Source organism: Panicum virgatum, chromosome 7N (genome assembly GCF_016808335.1).
Source record: "Panicum virgatum strain AP13 chromosome 7N, P.virgatum_v5, whole genome shotgun sequence".
Lineage (NCBI taxonomy): Eukaryota > Viridiplantae > Streptophyta > Magnoliopsida > Poales > Poaceae > Panicum > Panicum virgatum.
Window position 1 is genome coordinate 31,377,819 of NC_053151.1, and position 20,979 is coordinate 31,398,797.

General features: G+C 42.4%; 3 protein-coding genes across 4 annotated transcripts; all 3 read right to left on the reverse strand.

The window, feature by feature from the left end:
• Nucleotides 1-1,251: 1,251 nt before the first annotated feature.
• Nucleotides 1,252-7,883, reverse strand: LOC120681149 (putative 12-oxophytodienoate reductase 11). The gene is made up of 7 exons (XM_039962681.1): nucleotides 7,279-7,883; nucleotides 6,307-6,587; nucleotides 5,805-5,954; nucleotides 4,565-4,798; nucleotides 3,219-3,546; nucleotides 2,395-2,465; nucleotides 1,252-1,950 (listed from the first exon to the last, which is right to left on the reverse strand). The coding sequence occupies exons 1-7, from the start codon at nucleotides 7,335-7,337 to the stop codon at nucleotides 1,424-1,426; spliced, it is 1,650 nt and encodes a 549-aa protein (XP_039818615.1). The 5' UTR covers nucleotides 7,338-7,883; the 3' UTR covers nucleotides 1,252-1,423.
• Nucleotides 7,884-9,337: 1,454 nt separating this feature from the next.
• On the reverse strand, nucleotides 9,338-10,765 carry LOC120683998 (COX assembly mitochondrial protein 2 homolog). Of its 2 annotated transcripts, none has more exons than XM_039966084.1 (4): nucleotides 10,598-10,765; nucleotides 10,094-10,162; nucleotides 9,882-9,986; nucleotides 9,338-9,750 (listed from the first exon to the last, which is right to left on the reverse strand). In XM_039966084.1, the coding sequence occupies exons 2-4, from the start codon at nucleotides 10,136-10,138 to the stop codon at nucleotides 9,649-9,651; spliced, it is 252 nt and encodes an 83-aa protein (XP_039822018.1). In that variant the 5' UTR covers nucleotides 10,139-10,162; nucleotides 10,598-10,765; the 3' UTR covers nucleotides 9,338-9,648. The 2 variants fall into 2 exon arrangements, with proteins under 2 accessions (XP_039822018.1, XP_039822019.1); XM_039966085.1 differs by having other exon boundaries at nucleotides 9,444-9,750; nucleotides 10,094-10,185; nucleotides 10,598-10,761.
• Nucleotides 10,766-14,492: 3,727 nt separating this feature from the next.
• LOC120683709 (protein BEARSKIN2-like) lies at nucleotides 14,493-16,170 on the reverse strand. The gene is made up of 3 exons (XM_039965803.1): nucleotides 15,988-16,170; nucleotides 15,571-15,848; nucleotides 14,493-15,479 (listed from the first exon to the last, which is right to left on the reverse strand). The coding sequence occupies exons 1-3, from the start codon at nucleotides 16,154-16,156 to the stop codon at nucleotides 14,919-14,921; spliced, it is 1,008 nt and encodes a 335-aa protein (XP_039821737.1). The 5' UTR covers nucleotides 16,157-16,170; the 3' UTR covers nucleotides 14,493-14,918.
• Between the last annotated feature and the right edge of the window lie 4,809 nt (nucleotides 16,171-20,979).

Consider the following 20,979-nt stretch of genomic DNA (forward strand, 5'->3'; position numbering starts at 1 on the left):
TTTTTTTGCTCAAAAAATAGGAAAAATCTAAATGGAGTCTTAAAAGAAGCCCTCAAATTTTCTGAAAATGCAAAGTATAATCCTACCAGATTTCTAAAAAAAGCTATTATTTTTTATCTTAAAAGTTATTTTACAATCCAGTATTAAGAAAGTAACTTTGTACACTGTAAAATTTTAAAAAATGTAACTTCATATTATATTAATATTACAAAAGTAACTTTTATGATCCGTACCTTTATTAAGAAAAGTAATTCTTATACTTCATGAAAGTTAAGAAAAAGTAATATTGTTGTATATACGGATTTCAAAAAAAGTAACTTTCTAGTTCATGATAGAATGTAACATACCAATAGTATACATGAAATGAAGTAGCTTGTGACTAGTTTATACTACAAAGGAAGTAAGATTTGTTTTTTAAAAAAGTAACTTTTATAATTCGTGAAAGTTAAAAAAAATAACATTGTAGTATATTAATTTTAGAAAAAATAACTTTCTAGTTCATGCCAGAAAGTAACTTGCTAATAGCATACATAATATGAAGTAACTTGTAACTAGTTTATATAGTAGAGAAAGTAAGATATATTTTTGAAAAAGTAACTTCATCACTTTGTGCAAAATATATTCAAGTGCGGTCTTGTTTTGAAGCTATAGTTAAAACGAACCTGATGGTATAATTGAATTTTGATTTGGATATGTGGTTAGAGAATTATTGATTTCTTTGAAGTTGAGATTGATATGGGTGTGCTCATCATGGCTCACAAAGTCACATGCAACATATGGATGTTTGGGGTAGGGTGCTCTCCACCGACCATTATCTAGAGAGCCCTCTCCCGTAGCCATGTTCAAAAACATATACACCTTTTAGATTTGGTCAAAGTCAAATATTCTCATATTTGACCAATAATATTTTTAAAAATAATTACTTTTAAATAGAAAATATTACAAGTTGTGATAGCTGGTTCCATTATGATAAACTGATATCATTTTTATCTTGTCAATCTTAATAGGTTTTTTACCATCTACTGTCAAAGTTTAAAGATTTGACTTGGAGAAAATCTAAAAATAACTATATTCTGGGATGGATGTAGCAGTACATATTATAAACTATCTAGTATATGAACGCACACTCACATCGTGTACGATCTCGAAATAAACACACAATATTTTGTGTTTGTTTTGAGACCGTTCATTCAATAAGTAAAGAACAATTAGCCGCAAAATACTACCATGTGTGCTGACATATAACTCAGATGGATACTAGATTCTTTTTCTTTGTTTCGCAAAAAAGATTCTTTTTCTTTGGCAAGACACATTTAATTTACAGACGCATAACTGATGGAATCATTGTAGGTGTTGCGTGTCAAACCATTATTGTACTATAACGTGTAGACCTATAAAACGGTATATATTCCAGCAGACACCTTCACTTGGGAAGATCATCAAGGAACGGGTAGTCCGTGTACCCGATCACCGGGTCCGACGTGTAGAACGTCTTCCTGTCATACTTGTTGAGCGGCGCGTCCAGCTCAAACCGCCGGGGCAGGTCCGGGTTCGCCAGGAACAGCCGCCCGTACGCCACCAGGTCGGCGTACCCGTCGGCGACCGCGCGGCTGCCGTCCTCCCTCGTGTACGCGCCGGCGACGATGAACGTCCCCTTGAACGCGTCCCGCATCGGCCGCAGGCTGCGCCGTGTCTCCCCGCGCTCGTAGGGGCGCACCATGCGCGGCTCGACGGCGTGCAGGTAGAGCACGCCCATGCCGCCGAGCGCGCGCGCCATGTGCAGGCCGAGCGCGTCCGGGTCCGAGTCCGCCGCGCCCATGTGCTCGGTGTAGGGCATCTTGTAGGGAGTGAGGATAGGGATCGTGGCGGCGTCCTTGCCCGCTTCGCCATTGTCGTCACCCATCTTCTTGCTGCTCCGATGATGATCGACCTCCTTTTCTTCTTCTCGATCTCACTCGATCATCAACAGGTCGAATTCTTAGGCAAAGTGGACAAGCAAAGCCGGCCACAGCCAAGGCCGTTTTTGTATGCTGCTGTGCACTGGCTGCTCCGATGATCGACGTGGACGGAGCGGGGCCGCTCGGCCTCCTGTGGCGCAGGAACTTGCAGCCATGCCAAATTGCCAAGTCAAGCAGCGTGCAAGAACGGCCGAGCTCTCGAAGGTCGACCGCACATCGATCGCGCGATCGTGCTAGTTCACCGGCCGGCCGGCCAACTTCAAAGCTGCAACTCGCGCTCACCGCCAAGTCAATGCGATGCGCTTGCGAAGTGACTGTTTTTTTAGGAGTGAAGGTTTTTTTTTTTAGGGGTGAAGTGACAGTCCTTGTGTGGGAGAGGTAGTGCACGCGGCCTGTCCGTCTGCGTTCCTCGATCAGGCCGTGGTGTCTCCCGCACTTTGGAACAGATTTGGGCCGGAATTGCTGGCCCAGTTCGGGATAATAAGCTTGGGTAGCACGAGCTTAAATCTAAAGCAATTTTGATGATACAAGTAGTGATACTTAGCCATATAATGCTTCTTGTTTTTTTATTTGTTTTCCTCTCTTCTCCTGTGCCAAGATGACCTATTTGTCTAGAAAGTCATACTACACAGAATTTTGGGATACAGACTGCACAACATGATCATAGGAGGAAAATGAGGAGGAAACCTTCACATAAACTGTACTCTTTACTAGAACTATGGGAATGTACATGTGGGAGCAAAATAGGCAGACTTCATTAGGTTTGTTCTTTTTATGCACATGTAGTCTCTACCTGACGGCTTGTCCTCTACTGTCACGATGCTTGAGTTTTGGTTCTTTTGTGTTTAGAATTGTTTTCCTTTTTTAGTTTGTATCGATAAACTAGTAAAGCTCGTATCCCTAAATTCCCTAGCATCCTTTTGCTTTATAATGCAGGGTTAATGCCTTTGTCCTGAAAAAAGATCATAGGATCGCAGCAGTTGCAAATGATGAATTTAAATTGCTTTTTGCAGCAAGCATGGGTTGCCAATAGCTTCTGATTAACTTCTTTCTTCCTTTTTTGGTTCTTATTGTTTGCAGACCATCAGTGTCTGTAAATTGCAACGGACATAACATTTAATAAAATATTATTCCACACACAGTCTTTATGAAATATAAGGTCCATATTGATCCTCACAGAAGACACTGATGCAAATGAACTTATCCCTCTCAAGCTGCTAATACAACTAGATACTCTGAAGAGTGAAATTCCTTCCTCACTTGGCTTCTTTATCCCCTAACTGAAGAAATGGGTAGTCAGTGTATCCGGTAACTGGATCAGGGGTGTAGAAAGTACTTCTGTTGTACTTGTTGAGATGAGCATCTAATCCAAATCTTTGAGGAAGGTCAGGGTTGGACAAAAACCAACGCCCATATGCAGTTAAATCATCATAACCGCCAGCTGCGATGAATGTTCCCTCAAAAGCATCCCTCATGGGGCGAAGACAACGTGGAGTTTCAGTTTTTTCACCAACTGTGATCATCCGGGGCTCAACCATGTGAAGATAGAGAATTCCAAATTTATTCAGTGCCTTTGCCATGTACAGACCTAGATCTTCTGGATTTGAGTCTGATGCCTCATAGTAGTTTGCAAAGGGTGAGAGTCTTACCCTCAACCTTATCAGCTCAAATTTCATTAGTTACAGCTCAAAACTCTATTCTCTTATTAATATAAGCTGGAATGTTCCGGATCTCAAATCTCCAAAAAAAAAAAAACAAAGCTCACACTGAACCCATGACAATATAGGTGACAGATATATGATGGCAGAAACTATTACAATCACAAGCTGGAAATAAATGTGATGTAGATGAGTTTAATTTCGCATCACTTAAAATTCAAAAGCCGCCAACTCAATGTGTTCTTTTGGTTTGATGTAATATGAGATTTTTCAAGTTTCAGGACCCAATAAAGTGCATGAAACACAACCGTTTGCACCTTCTGAAATATATTACTATTCTATACAGTTGTGACCAAATCATCAATTCATATGTTGAAATACCTAAGATTTGTTGAAATCTGTAACTGTTCTTCATTTAAGCCAGAAATGTTGCAGAAACAACCTCACGAAATGAAAATCATCCAATTGTTGCTTTCCAGTGATGTCCAAGCCTGCGATTCCGGGGGCAAAAGTCGCACAAAGGCAATTCAGCTCTTCGTTAGTTGACTCTCTTCTGCTTAATGGCATTCTCCCCACATGTGGAGCTCGCTGGTTCACAGTCCTCAAGAAACGGGTAATCCGTGTAGCCGACAACAGGATCATTGGTATAGAATGTTGATCGATCGTACTTATTCAGAGGAGCATCCAGATTGAATCGCCTCGGCAGGTCAGGATTTGCCAAGAACAAGCGACCATATACAACCATGTCAGCATATCCATCAGCCACAACTCTGTTCCCCTCCTCCCTGTCGTACCCTCCACCAACCATGAACATTCCGTTGAAGGCCTTCCTCATTCCGTGTAGCCTATGTGGGATTTGCATCTTGCCATCCACCGTGACCATCTCAGGTTCCACAGCACTGCAGTACAGGATGTTGTGTTTGTTCAGTTCCTGAGCCATGTAGACACCTAATGCATCTGGGTTCGAGTCATGGCAGCCAACGTAGTTGGCATAAGGAGAGAGGCGGATCCCTACACGGTCAGACCCAACCTCAGCCACCACAGCTTCAACTACCTCAAGCGCAAATCGACAGCGGTTCTGCAGGCTGCCTCCATACTTGTCAATACGATCATTGACACTATCTTTCATGAATTGCTCAATGAGGAAGCCATGGGCACCATGGATTTCAACCCCGTCAAAACCTGCATTTGATACATACAGGTTATGATATTGATCATGTCAGGTCCTTGTACATGTTTCAGAAGGTACAACATAGTCATATAATATCTAATGTTTATGAGCGAGCAAATCAAGAATCTTAGAGAGATCAATTACAACTTGAATCACCTTATTTTCTACAGAAGACGAGTACATGATGTGCGATTTCAGCGCATCTAGGCATGAGGGTGGTGATGTTAGTCTCGATGGGCAAGTGGTGACCCAGAAGGACACTTTTCGGTATTTAGGTTCGATGCTACAAAAGGATGGTGACATTGATGAAGATGTTAGGCATAAAATCTCAGCTGGCTGGTTGAAATGGCGTCAAGCTTCTGGTGTCCTCTGTGACAGGAGGGTGCCACAAAAGCTAAAAGGTAAGTTCTATAGGACAGCAATTCGCCCGGCGATGTTATACGGTGATGAATGTTGACCTATAAAAAGACGACATGTCCAGCAACTGAGTGTAGCAGAGATGCGGATGTTGCGGTGATTTTGCGGGTACACAAGGAGGGATAGAGTCCGGAACGAAATTATTCGGGAAAGGGTAGGGGTGGCACCAATTGAGGAGAAATTTACCCAACATCGATTGAGATGGTTTGGACATGTCCAGTGGAGGCCTCCGGAGGCGCCGGTTCGTAGTGGGGTGCTTAAGCGTGTCGATAAAATAAAGAGGGGGTAGAGGTAGACCTAAACTGACTTGTGACGAGTCGGTTAAGAGATACCTTAAAGATTAGAATATCTCTGAGGATGTAGTTTTGGATATGAACACTTGGAGAGATTAGCTATCAACGTGCCTGAACCGTGACCTTGGTGTCTTGTGGGTTTCATCTCTAGCCTACCCCAACTCGCTTGAGATAAAAGGCTATGTTGTTGTTGTTGTAAGCCAGTTATGTTTTTGGCCATGATGATATTGTGAACAACTGAATATTGTAGTAGTTGGTCTTCTTTTAATATTTACTTGCATATCTCTTTTGTCAATGATCAACTTACCAGCATCCATAGCATTTCTTGCAGCAACTCTGAAGTGATTGACTACATCGGGGATCTCTTCTACAGTTAAGCATCTTGGGATGGGGAAGTCCATGTGGTCATCTTCATTCTTTTCCACTGGCTTATCTGTGCTTGAGATGGGCTCTTTCTCTGGCAAATGGCAATACAAAGATAACCACCTCTTAAAAGTTGTTGGTTCCAAATATTCAGAACTTATTTAGCCAAATGACTAGAGTAGAGTTGTTAATGATTTTTTTTTTCAGTTTAGCTTTGGAACAGAAAGAGAGTAGGTGAAGCTCCTGTGCTTGCACCAAACCTGAAAAGAACATTCCTTGCAGCAGAAGATGCAACCACATACACTTAAATTAAGTTTGAAGCAAATGTAGCAGGTGCAGGCTAGTGTCAAGTGTGACAAGAGCACAGCATTCTCCAAACACCATTACATTCATAATGGTGGTTAGGAAAACAAACGCAAGGAATCATTTAAGAAATATATATATACCCATATCAGATACTCTTCCTACATGCCAAATCTGGCAGAAGAATATTCCACCCTTAGCATGCACCGCATTCACAACAGGTTTCCAGGCCTCAACTTGTTCCTTGGTCCATATCCCTGGGGTGTGCGGAAATAAACTCATCCCTTGAGCATCAGATGACACGCCTGTGGCTTCAGCAATCAGAAAACCCCCCTCTGTAGCCCTCTGTGAGTAGTACAGTATGGCATGTGATTGTGGAAGATTGCCATATGATCTGTTTCTTGTTAAAGGTGCCAGCACAATTCTGTGTCAATATTGAAGAAAGTAAAACATAAAGAAGATGTCAGAGTTATGTGGCATAATATTTCAGGTATAAGGCTTGTAATAGGGCCTTGACAGAGTTTTCATAATCCTAAAGGATCAGTGTATTGAGAACATGGTTGTTTATACTTGATATAGACTGAATTATAGCTCAGAGAAAACAAGATTTCGCACCTAGTTAACACAAGTTATACATTTATTACCCATTCCAAAATATTATGTATGTAAATTCAATTATTTTAAAATTCCCACAGTAGCATCAATCCTCATACCATTTTGAAGCAATATCCTGCTTGATTAATACCATCATAGTTCCACAAAATTTACCATGACCATGAGACCAAACATTGTTACCTCAAAGTCAGGGAACAAGCAGAAGAAAGGAAGAATAATTATGATTCAGAACATAAATTCTATTCATACAAGAAACGCCTGTACAGGCATACATCATATATATGTATTTCTCCCAATGAATTTCAGTAAAAGTGACAAGTAGGTTGAAAGAAACTATTTTATAAACTGAAGAGAATCAATCTCCATAGCAGAACTGAGTAATTCGCTGGTCAATAACACAACTGATACATGAGAAATTTTGAAGATAAGAAAGAAAAAGAAATTGACATATAAAGTCATCCGAGTCTACTGAACTCTAGTAGAATAGGTCTTCCACTGACCTGTGCAAAAACCTGAACCTTCCAGTTTCACGAGGACTCAGAAGAGGTATAGACTCCATGATTCCTCTCCTTGTTCTTCTGCAATCACTCTCCAAGAGGAACCAGGAGTGGCTTGATTTTAGTGTCTATCACAACATCTCCTGATAGGATCGCACTTCGGGGGTGATTTGATGGGAATGCCCAACTCATCCTTGTCACCGAAAAGGCTGCTGGTGGGGAAAGGTAGGTGGGTAGGTCGAATATAAACAAGTCTCCAGTTTATTAATTCTAAAGCACAACTGGACAAGACTGGTGGTTGAGGTCATACCATCATAGGTTCAAGCCCCCATTATACTTGGAAAAAGGCACTGATATGTTCTTGTTTTTGTTCTGAACAAGTCAAGAGGAAACAAAGAGGCACAGGAACCTCAGATGGTTTTAATAACTGTGTGATGAAATATAAATTAATCAAGTACTCTTTCTTTATAAACTTAGGAATATATAAAGGAATCTTAGCAATGTCAGATGCTCTTCCAAACATGCCAAATCTGGTGGAAGAATATCCCAATCCCCACCCTTCACAAGCACAACATCCTCAACTAGCTTCCAGGCCTCTACTTATTTCAAGTTGCAGTTATGCCTTACGATTCAGACAACAGACCTGTGGCTTATGTAATCATCTCTCACCATCAGCCATTTCCTAGCTGTGCAAGATTGCATTATGATCTCTATATTGATCAGCATGTGCTAAGTAAAGAACTTAGCCTACCAGGTTGTTCTACAGTATGCAAGTTACCAAGTTGAAATGCAAAATGCAATACAATAAGTTGACCTGTTAAAAGTTTATGTTCTTTTGTATCTAGAATTTAGTCACCAGAAGTTCTGAATATATTTTGGTCAAACCAAATATTGAGATTATAAGGTGAATGTCGAATCAAGCCACAAGTACATGATATCCTTTTATTTTAAATATCCATGCTTGTAATGTTCTAAAAATGGTTGCACTTCAGGAAAAAGGAAACAGCATTGAACTGACTGTAAAAGGAAACAGAGGAGAAAATTAATCATGATACACATACCAGTTCATACAAGGTATGCAAATATTAAGCATGATTACCATTTCATACATTTTTTCCCAGTGCGTTGCTGTGCAGCTGAAAACATGTTGAGGTAGAAAGTTATATTTATTTAATAACAAGAAAAAAACGAAAACTTCTTGAGATGAATTTGCAGCTCAGTAACACGAAACTAATCCATGAAAAGTTCCAAGAGTAAAGACGGGAAAAGGAATATAAGAAGCCAGCATCTCCAGGGCACCGCAGTATATAGTTTCAATTTAGTAAGCAGAACATGAAAACTTCAAATTATTACATCAACATATGTGATAAATTTGCAGGTCAACAAAAAAAATTAACACAAAAAAGGTAGAAAAACAGCATAGAAATATACAAGCTTGCAAATGAAAGTATGAAACCATCCATGTTTACTGAAATTCTAAAACGCAGAAAGGTTGCTCATGAGTCATGACAACTAACCTGTGAGAAAACATGAAAATTCCCATTTTAACTCAAGAATGGGATTCAAATTTTCTTTCTCCCTCTCCTGACCCTTTGCTATTAGCCTATTGATGTTCCTCTCTGAAAGGAACTTGATTGTCTTGCAATACAATGCCCAGCACCTTGCTACCCAAAATGAAAGGTTTAGCACATAGTTGTCCTGATTTCTCTCTTTAAGTGCCACAGCCATCCTCATCGCTAATAAACAGTGCTGGTAAGGACGATGGGGCATCAACAAAAGTCAAAATTAAAGAAAAAAGGCTAACAGACCTTAGATGGCTTTGAAACAAACATAAAGAAAAGAATCTTAAAGAAATATTATAACAAATACTGAAAATGTGAAAATCTAATGACTCAATGCCAAGTCCCTGACCAGGCATCCATGAGCCATAACCATGTCAGTATGTCAATAGCTGGTAGGATTCCAGAGAACAAAATAGTTTCCACTGGTATTCAAGAAAAATTTCAATTCAGCTGATAATTATGTTGACAGTCGTATTATAGAATGTTTCTCGGAGTAGACATATAAGAAGACAAGGACCTTTAATTCAAACTTTAGTTATTTTAGTACAACATGGTGCAAATTCAGTTACCTATGTTCTGTTACTCTGCTAACAAGAGCTTCTTGTGTTAAAGATTAAACGTAAGGTTGCTTCCTTCCTAGAGATTTGATCAAACATCAGTAGCACAACCACATGAAAGAGTTCAGAACTCTAAGTTCATCACTAGTAGTAGCTTTTCAAAACATTAAAAATTTGTGAAGTATACAGCTGAGGCTGTTGCATTTTGTGATAAAAAGAACATTCAAATGCAGATCCTCGCCCTATATTCCAAGTTATGATTCCTTGTTTTCCTCAGCCATTTCCCTTTTATATGCCTGCAACTGTTCTTTAAATTTCTTGCTCTCCTCAAAATTTGCCTTCCTCTTCAAACCTTTCTGAATTTCACAAAGAACAAAATGGCATTTAGGGAAGCAAAGAACTAGCATCATAGGTTCTCACATAGGAACAGACAAATAAATGTTGGTATGAATTCCAATGCAGGGAAAAGAGAAAAAGAATTAAGCACCTCCTGCCGGAAGCACTGGTCTAGCTTAATCTTAAGATCTGTGCATTCGCCAAAGAACTTCTTGACAGGGTGATCCACATGGCACTTCTGGAATGCTTCAATTATCTGGATGACAAATGGACATTAGCTTCATGAAAGAATGCACAGATTGTACAGTTCACATGCCAGAGGCCCAGAGCTTTAAACAGAGCCAGATATAAGCAGAGAGGTACCTCAGCACACATAGGATGCCTGTGCAAGGTTAGCGGAGGATGCATCTCCAGGGATGGCTAAGCGTGAGCCTGCATGATCGCTGACCATGTTACTGAAGGAATGGGAGCTTAGTTGAACCCTCAATATTTGGAACATTAAGTAATTACTAGCCCTTCACACAATCACACAGCAAGCGAATTTGCAATAAACTTGATGGATTTGGATTATCCATCCCGGCAAGGACGATTGGGATTTGATTGCTCGCAGGAAACAAAAGATCAAGTGGCACACATCCCATTCACAGAATATGCATCCAAGCAGGCAGGGGCGGGGCCAATAATTTTTGCAAAAGAAAAATCGAAGCTATTAGGTACAATACAAAACCCTTGGCGGCCGAAAAATCGAAGTTAGTAGGTACAATACGAAACCCTGGTCAGATCCCGAATACAAATAGCACACGTTAGGGGTTCAGGTGCTCGATTTCACACAGCAGGGAAGGAAGGGAAGAGAATGGGGGGACATACCCTTGTCGGCCGGCGAAGCACCCGACGAAGATCTGGTAAAGGGCGGCTCCACCTCCACTCGCCCTGTCGTCGTCGCCTCTAGGAAAGAAGGCCGAGAGAGGCGTGGGGGAGAGAAGAGAGAAGCCGCCGGATCGTTTTTTTTCCCCACCTCGAACAGGCCCACGCCGAGAGAGAGCGGGAGAGGAGCCAGGAGCAGAAGGCCCAGTTTAGCTTAAAAGTTTTGCTTATATCTCCAACTTTTTTAGTGCTACATTAACTTTAAATGTTTGATCACTAATTAGGACTATTAAATTTTGATAACCGACAAAACCAATTCCATAAATTCTGAGTATAATTATGAGATGAATCTTTTAAATCTAATTAGACCATAATTAAACAATGCCGTGCTACAGTAAATAATCTCTAATAATAGATTAATTAGGCTTAATAGATTCATCTTACGATTTTTTGTTCATTTGTATAATTAGTTTTATAATTATATTATGTTTAGTCCTCCTAATATTTGGTTGAAAATCGCTACAGTGAATTTCGTCCAACTTTCTACAATTAATTTTTTCTATTATTCCATCCGAACACCTTTTTTAATACTTTTAGAAATTCATTATTTCAAAATATGTACCTGTCAAAAAATAAGTGATTCATATTAAACTCTTTGTGGAGGACATTTATACAATTGTAACACAAAATGTTAAAATTATAATGCCAAAATGCTGACATTGTAAATCCCAAATGTTGAAATGATACAATTAAAATTCAATTAACCTTACACCTATCAACAGTTACGAATGGTAGGTCCACATTCTAAAACACATGGTTTAACATTTTACAAGAACGAGTTGTTTCAAAACATTGATTTTAAAAAATAAAAAAACATATAGGGTCTTACTTTTGAGTTAATTATGAGCATCATCTTGCCTCAATCAATTCAAAAGAGGATGCATGAATGATAGAAAAAATATTTTTAAATTTTCAAAACTCCAACCAGAACATTCCTCCAAATCACTCATACTACCCATCTCAATCCGCCAGCTGTGCCCCTCTCAATCGCTTCGTGAGGTCCTGCGGAGTTGATAGTTTTCAGCTTGCCACTCGCATGCCACTTCGGGAAACTCGAGCCTATGCCGTGTTTTTTATTTGTCGAGTATTTTATCTCGAACACTCGGCAAATAGCTTATTTACCGAGTAGAGTAAAAAATACATATAGCAAAACAAATACAGTAGACAAATAGTTTTCCATGTGTTTATTTTTTTACACTCGGCAAACAATTTATTTGTCAAGTGTTCTTTTACACTCGGCAAAGAAAAAAATAAAATATTTTACCTTGTGTGAGATCTGGACACTCGGCAAAGTTCTCCTCCCCATCCGGATAAGACCGGCTAGCCTCTCCCTCACTTCCTCCCGCAATCTCTCTCTATCTCTCCCTTGTCTCTCACCCGCTCCCGCACTCCCTCTCTCCCTCACCTCTCTCCCTCCCTCACTTCATGGCCGGCCCAGGTGCAACCACCTGCACCGGCCGAACCCGACGGTGACCACCAGCACCGGCCGGACCTGGCGGTGGCGTGGGCAAATCCAGCCTCGTCGCGGGCAGATCCGTCCTCGGCGGGCGACGGCGCAGGCGGATCCGGCCCCGGCGAGGGCGGATCCATCCTCGGTGGGCGGCATTTGCGGGCGGATCTGGCCTCGGCGAGGGAGGATCTGTCCCATGCGGGAGGCGGTGTCCTCCCCTCCCTCCATGACTACGGCGAGCGGCGGATCCCGACGGAGCGGGCGGCACCGCCTCTCCCCAAGAGCAGCGGCGACGGCGCAGCTCCCATCTTCCCTTGACGGCCCGCGGGCGATGCAACGGGGGTGTGGCCGGAGCAGCGGCGACGGTGCGGTGGTGGCAGTGGCGGCGGACGTGGTGGATGTGTTTTTTATTTATTCCGAAAATTTTTGTGGAGTGTTAGTTTGACACACGACAAAACACTCTTTGCCGAGTTCGCGATGAATGACCTACGGCAAAAACCTTCTTTGCCAATGCCTGTTTGCCGTGAGCTGTTTGTCATGTGCAGTACATGACAAACGCTTTGTCGCGTGGATAGTCCCTTTGTCGTGTGTGCGGCACACGGCAAAGGTGGGGTTTCCGGTAGTGTACCCCATATTATACTCATAAAAATACATGTGACGTGTCAAAAAAATACACTTCTACAAAAATAATTTGTAGAAACACCCAGATTTTTTTTCAGGGGCGGATCAAAATTTCACACGTTGCTACAAATAGAGTGGGATTACTGTTGCATCCGACCCACCACTAGAAAAGCATTTTTAGAGGTGGGTCACCCCTCACCTGCTCCTAAAAATGAGCGCCATTTTCAGGGTCGGTTAATGGCGTCACCCGTCCCTAAAAAGAGCTTTTCTATGGGCGGGTGACGCCATGAACCGCCCCTTAAAATGGTGGCATTTGTAGGGGTGGGTTATGGTCTCACCCGTTTCTACAAATCCATTTTTAGGGGTGGGTGACGGCATAGCCCGCCCTACAAATGATTCAAAGCAAAAAAAAATCATAACTTTTTTTATATGATCTCGGATGATGTCAATCTTTGTACCAAAATTGTAGAGAATTACGAGATTTAAAACTTTGTAGTTGACAAATTTTTCATTTAAGGTCATCTAATGGTTCAAAAAATTATTATAAGTTCTTTCATAGCTATAACTATATAGTATCTCATATAACTCAAGTCATAATTTGGAGTTTCTACAATCTTAACCTTTATATACACTGAACTATACTTGGCATATTTTTTTACGTTTATATAGTTCACAATAACCATGGTGTAGAAGTTTCACATTTTTTATTTGTTTTGCTATATGTAAACAATTAAATAAATTTTCAGATAAAATAGAAAAATATTTTTAGGGGCGGGTGGTGGCATCACCCGTCCTACAAATCAATTTCAGGATTAATATAAAACAATAGCATACCCTATGGAGTCATAAGTAACTGTGTAGTGTGGTGGTAAGGAAGGTACGCGCAAGGCTCGAGGTAGGTGGTTCGAATCTCGGTTTACGCAAGTGTGCATATCTCATCAAAAAAATTGTAACTTGACAGGAGAGGTGCTTGTGGTGGTGGCCGGTTAATAGGGATATTTTTTCTTTTTTATTTTGCTATTTTCAAGTTTTTTCTATTTTTTTATGCACCCCTACAAATCGATTTGTAGGGGCGGGTGAGCACATGACCCGCCCCTACAAATTATTTGTAGGGACGGTCATATTACTCGCCCCTACAAATCCGATTTTTAGTTGTGAAAACTAGATGTGGGTACCACGTCCGCCCCTAAAAAGGTTTTTACCCGTCCATAAAAATCATTTTTGTATGTGATCTGTAAAAAAATAAAAAGAAAACATTCAACTGCATAAGCAACTAGCAAACATATTACCTAGAGAACAAAAAATTAACTGGGTGACAATATCAAATCTTGCAGCTATGTACTTGATGGACGAACCTCAATTGAAATTATGGTTGTGGTGGTGACTAAATCGTTGAAAATTGTTACCTTCGTATCTATGTTCAAATTTTGATCCTAAGACGTTTTCCCTCTAACCCTCTCATCCTTTCATGTTAATTCCTCACAAGAATTTCCCGTTGCTCCATCAAGAACTACCTCCCCACCTCTTTCTTCGTTGTCCTTCTATCTTTGCCCTACTTCGTTGCCCATCACCCTCTCCTTCATCGTCTTAGAAAATTTCTCGATTATATATTAGCAATCATTCTCAATACTGACGAGTATATGTCTATAGATATTGACGGCCTTGAAGATGCATATATGGAGGAGGAAATATTGCACATAAAAGAAGTTATCATACAACGTAACAATCAACTTGTTATCATAGTTCATTCATCACAAAACGAGTAGAAGTGGCATACATGCATGCAGAACAAATACTGCCGCCGCCTACTCCATGCTGGTCGAAATAAAATACACACGCTCTACATCTGTGTGTGTACCCCATGCATGCTGGACAAGAAAACCCCCAAATAAAGTTGAATTCTTGTGCTTCGTCAGCATGCCCACACACAATTTAATCACCAATTACACGCCATATTTATGTATCCTTGGCTCTTATTACACCATATACCAACAACAAATGATACAACATATACACACATGCATCTTGTTCAACACCAAAACTAAGCCAAACAAATCAGGTTATACTATATAAGATCCCAATGCAAGAAAGCCGCATCAATTTGCACTATCTCTCATGTACGCATGATGCTGCATTGCTCACTTGTTCTTCGATTGTGTCTCCGATCAGATATGGTCATCAAGAGCTAAGCTTTTACCTCTCGTAACCCCATAAATCCATCTCCCCGCCTCGTTGGGCGCCGGCCATCTGCTGCACGGCGGTGCTCCCGCCGCCGTTGCTGAACCCGTCCATGGCCTGCCACTGCTCGGCGGCGGCACCGCTCGCCTGGTCCCTCCCTTCGCCCAGCTGATGGGCAGCGTCTGCGGCGACGCCGTCGCTGCTGCCGACGTCCAGGCCGCCGGGGTGATGCTCGACCGGCAGGCCGGAGAAGTCGTAGCCGGCGCCGGCAGCGTCGTCACCGGGCCGGTGGTTGGTGAGGAGGTCCTGGACCTGCACGTGGTGCGAGTAGGCGGCGTGCGGTGCCGGCGCCTGCATCTGCGAGTAGTAGGAGGAGGCGTGGTGGTAGTACTGGTGGTGCGGGTGCATGAAGTGGGACGCCAGGGCGGCCCTGGGCTGGTCGTGGTGGCCGCCGAGCGGCGGCGACACGGCCAGGTGGCCGCCGGCGTCCGCGCCCTGGCTGGTGCTCCCTTCGCCGCCGCCGATCTTGAAGAAGCACTTCTTCTTGAAGACGCGGCACACCACCCATCCGTCCTCCTGCATGCGCGGCCATCAAGCACACAGTTAAGAGATCGGAAGAACCCTAGCTAACACAGCGGATGAGAGACTCATGAGAGAGCGAGCTTACGCTAGTGCCGCCCTGGGCGTCGTCGGCGTCCTCGAGGCGGTACTCGTGCATGATCCAGTCGGTCTTCTGGCCGTGCGGGGCGCGGCCGCGGTAGAAGACGAGCGTCTTGCGCATGCCGATCTTGCGGTAGCTGGTGCGGATGCACTTGTCCCGGCCCGTCGCCTTCCAGAAGCCGGCCGTCGTTGCCCGGTTCGTCCTCGACCCCGTCGGGTACTTGGGGTCCTTGTGGCTGAAGAAGTACCACTCGTTCTGCGGCGCCGACCCGATGCGGCACCTCTCTGCATCCATCCATCCATGCCATCAATTGATTGTATGAATCAACAAGAACAATCTTCTAAACCATTATGGAGGAATAATTATTAGACTGACATGCATGATCAAAATTTAATAGCATGCATGTCTTGCTCGCTAGTTTACCTTGCAGCTCCCATGGCTCGATCTTGTTGAGGTCGACCTCCCTGATGACCTCGAGGTCGAACTTCTCGAAGCCGACCTTCTTCTTGAGGTAGTAGAGCAGCAGCTCCTCGTCGGTCGGGTGGAACCGGAACCCCGGCGGCACGCCGTTGCTGGAGGAGAAGGCCGCCATGCGCGATCCAATCAATCGATCACCCGGTGGCCGGTACGGTGGTCAAGCCTTCATTTTTGACGCGGGAGAGGCCTGTAGCGCGTATATATACACGCGTGGCGTGGCCGACCTAGCTCCATGGGCAGCAGCAGGCAGGTGCATCGTCAGCACTGCCGCGGCTGGCTGGCTGCAGACCGCAGGGCAGCAGGGGGTGGGGGTACGGTGGTGGGGAGAGTTGACGCCGGCCGCCACGGCGCTGGACAGGGAGATAAAGTTGGTCGCGTAGGAAGGAAGGCACGAGCTCGATCGCCTAGCGGTCAGCTGCATTATTCTACGCCCGTTAACGATCCCGAGGCTCGTTGTTTAGGGATCGCTTGATTGCTCTCAAAGCAATTAATTGCTGTGGCTTTGGGAGGGCTGCTATCCACTAGTAGTATAATCTTTATTTGCTATTCATCATATATATATATATATATATATATATATATATATATATATATATATATCTGTGTGTGTGTAATTTCACATCTGATGATGGACATCAGATTATATGATGGTTATTGCATGATGTGTCTGTATTATATTTACTTGTGTAAATCAAGGATTAAAAGTTGAGATTTCTAGATCTAAGATAATAGTACTAGTGCGTGAGTGTGATTGGCAATAATGCATCTTCTCATGAACATGCTCACGCACAGGATTTGAGGACTAGAGCTAGGAAACAAGAAGATAGGGCAAGATCCAATACGCATCATAAATCATTTGGATTCTGACCCAGGGGCGGAGCCAAGATGGCATTTTTTTCATTGTTAGGGGGGGCCAACCATATAAATTTATCTAAAAATTTAATCAAAATTTAAATTTGCAGTGTAAATTTGGGGATGATAGGGGGGGCCAGGCCCCTGCCCGCCCCCTGTCTCCGCCCCTTATCTGACCTAGCTAATTTAACCCATTCATGTAGCTGTCTATGTGGCATGCATCCAGGCATCGCTATATATATGTAGCCGCAATTTTAGATACAATTCAGGAGGGGCAATTATTTCAGGCGAAATATGATCAAGTGAAGTTGGGAACTATATTTACTCCTAAGTCCTAACAAGGAACTTTCTACTGATTTTTAAACCGAACAAGCAGGAGGGTTGGCGATTTATGGGACACCAGTGAGATTTATGTTGTAGTGTTGCTCTTTGCTATGCATGGATTTGATGCAAAGCTTGTGGTTAGTTGGGGTTTATTACTTGCACATTGGAGGAGGCAAGGGTGGCTATGGCCAAATTAAACTAGACGATAACGCAGTCCAACGAACACTTAACTTGGTGCTGCAACCTAAACCAACCAGTCTCCCTAGGGATCGAGCACCATGCACACACATGCAGGCAGGCACAGTTTCCACTAAACCTTAACTGACTGAGCTTAACTGCAGCTGAAGGATCAGTTGACATCCACCCTCCGCCACTAAATTAGTACTGATGATGATGAATTCTGCTTCACCCAATTGATCGATCAAACAGTTTAAATAAATCACTGAACTGGAAAGCAGTATATACAGGCTACAACTGCAAACCTGGGAAATGGACAGGCATATATCATGTCAGCAAGTTCAGACTTCTATAGTATTTAGGCCAGTCTCAATGGTGGTTCCATGAAGAATTTTATGGCATTAAATTCTATATCACATCATCAATTTTTGCTAACATGACAGGATCATTATGATGAGTGAGAAATGGGAGTTTCATCATTTATGAGAGGAGTTTCATCCCTTGAAACGCAACCAATATGGTTACCTAGTTTTCAGTTTAGCTAACTCCCTTGAAACGCAACCAATACGGTTACCTAGTTTTCAGTTTAGGTAACTGTGCAATGAAACCGTGCACTGGAACTAGCCTAATCTAAAAGTTGTTTATGTGAGTTCCGATCCAAATGTTCATAAGAACAATGTTTTGCATTCGCCAACCATGTCTTAGAATTCATTCATGCGTATAGATTGGACTAGCTTGAATCCATAATGTACCTGTCAACTGTTACTGAAATATCGCAGAAATTAGCCAAAAAAAAACGAACTAGCATGATTACTCAAAGCATGAGTTAAGAGTCACTCCATGTGAGGGGCAGCAGGCCCCCGATCAAGCCACGGCTCGTGGGGGTCGTCGTCGTCGTGCGGACACGGCTAGCTCGTGCACCTTGAGTGAGGTCTACTGCTCCGCCGTCACCCTGACGCGCCTCCGCCCCGCCCGCGGCGAGGCTCCCGATGCCAGCCAAGGCCGCCGCGCGGGCGGAGGGCCGGGCTACTAGCTAGCTCGTGCGTGCGCGGGGCGCGCGCTCGCTCGGTTTGCACGCGCAGCACGCGATCGATCGGCAGAAGAAACCTCGCCCCGGTGGTCAGGCCGCGCGCGGGGGCCTCCCCGGGCGCCCGCCATTCGCGCGCGCTTTGAGTGAGAGCTGAGAGAAGCCAACGCGAGCTGCTTGCGGCAAATGATTGGGGGAGCCCGAGCCTGGAGTTTACCGCAACCAACCTCATCAGGGGAAGCTCTGAGATTGTTACCACCTAGGATAGGAACCTAGCCGGGCGAGCCGTGTATACGCTGGTCTCAGCTTGCTTCCTGTGCTATTTGCTTGTTGCCCCTGGTAATCTTTGTGTGTGCCTGTGTGGCGGGTGAAACGTACTAGCCATGAAAACTTGTGCCTCCAGGCTCAGTTTTAAACTTGCCACAATTCGACCGCCGTGTCAATTATGTATGCTTCAGGTGTGCGCTCTGTTATTAGTCGAGGCGGCAAGCTTCCCACAAGGGTGAAAGGACAAGAGGATCTGAGCGCAACCAACAGCCCAACACAACAGTGTTTTTTTACTGTTTTATGTGCTGGTGATGTAAGAAACCATAGTAAAGTACGTGTTAGCTACTGTTTCTAGTTCCCCCTGTAAAATATGAGGTACCTATGGCAGAATTAGGAGACAGCGTTAGTGCAAATTTTGGTGTATCACGAGGTTCATAGAACAGCTCAATACTTTTACTCAAGAATTATTGAACCTTACTAGCTAGGAAAAGGAAAAGTAAGGAAAAAGAGAAAAAAATGGAAAAGAAGTTTTTAGTGATCAAGAAAACTGTTTCATCAGAACACGTCACAAAAGGAAAATAAATAAGTTGTTTTTCCCACATTCACGTTTGAGCAAATCTCATATATTTCTCAATATAGTTGCTTCTTCTCCACAGTATATATAAGTTGCTTCTTCTTTTTCCCATTTCAGATGTGATTCCATAATCCCTTACTACTTCTAAATTTTTAACATATTTGCTTCACTATGATGTATATACTATGAAGCGCCGCACCCCCCCTATTTTTCTCTAGCTCCGCCCCTGTGTAAGAGGTTATATATGTTATCATATCGTCCGACTAATCATAATTAGCCAAGACTAATTACCTTTGGTTTCTTGGTACCAATTATATCCGCCGACTCGATTAGCTAAGCTAGATTGCAAGTTGTCTGATTAGACATAGAAAGACTAATATCTGATTCATAAATACACTCCTTCAGGTTTGTAATCCATTAATAATCTCTTGTAACTATAGCTTAGCATTTGATAATTTGCTTAGGGATACTTGTTCAGTGAGAGATTTATGTGCTGGACCAACCAACCATGGTTGAATCTTAATCATTATTATTTGCCTACTTATTCTCTACTCTAATTTATAATTGATCACCTATTTAATATATATAGATCCTAAGTATCAGGGAATTTAGACAAGACAACTAGACTACCGACTAGGATCGACTAGCCTTGACTAATCAGCCTGATCAACATCTAATTATGATTAGTCATCTTATCGGTGTTCTTACGAATAGGTTTGATAATATGATTTGAAAACATTGGCAAGTGGAATGCCATAATATAGTAAATCTTCTGAATTCCCATGTAATTAGCATGATCTGAAACATGCACAGGCTGGCTGGGGGGAGGGCATGGATCGAGCTGGGGGCCAAGACCATACAGGTAATTACTACATATAATTTTCTATTTAGCATAATAAGTTTTTCAAATCCCATCATAATAGTTATTTTTTACATATAATTATTTACATATAAGTCTTTGAAAATCCATCATAATAAGCCTTTGAAAGCTTTTGAAGGCCCATGCATCACATATAGGTAATTAGTACATATAACCTTTTACAAGGCACTGAAGCATTATATTTTTATTTAAGGTAATCACGATGGTTATTGTTTTTAGTTTTTGTCACATTTATGAGTTATACATATACTGTAAAGTAATTTTTATTATCCATATTGTACACTGTAATTTGATACTAAAAATTTCAGCGGACCCTTATCTTCTTGCTTGTCCAAGGACCCTTAAAACTATAGAGCCAGCCCTGGGTATACTTAGTTTAAGAAAACATTGGTATACATATGAAAATAAAGAAAACCTCATTGTGCTTTGATTCCAAACCAAGTCAGGAAATAGGGGGAAATTTTCTAAGAGGCTTGATTAATTTACTATCCAATTTTCTCTATTCTAAGAGTAAGACAGACAGTTCACCTCGACTAATAAGATATTAGCATTAGACACTACACAAGAAGTTTTGCTTTCTTTCAAAGTGTCCTAAAGTGGATTCGTTGAAGATGATCAAAGATGTTTAATAGTTAATCCCCACAAAGTCAATCATGTGAACTGTAGATGGTAGAGAAGCGTTTACTATCTTCAGCCATGCATGCGCCACCCCTTTTGCGCGCTCTTACCTGCGTGCATGTTACGTGACTGTGTAGTGCACTAATTCCCTTAACCAAAAAAAAATCTAACAAAGAACTAGAATTTTCTACAACTCAAGTAATTCATATGTGGTCATGA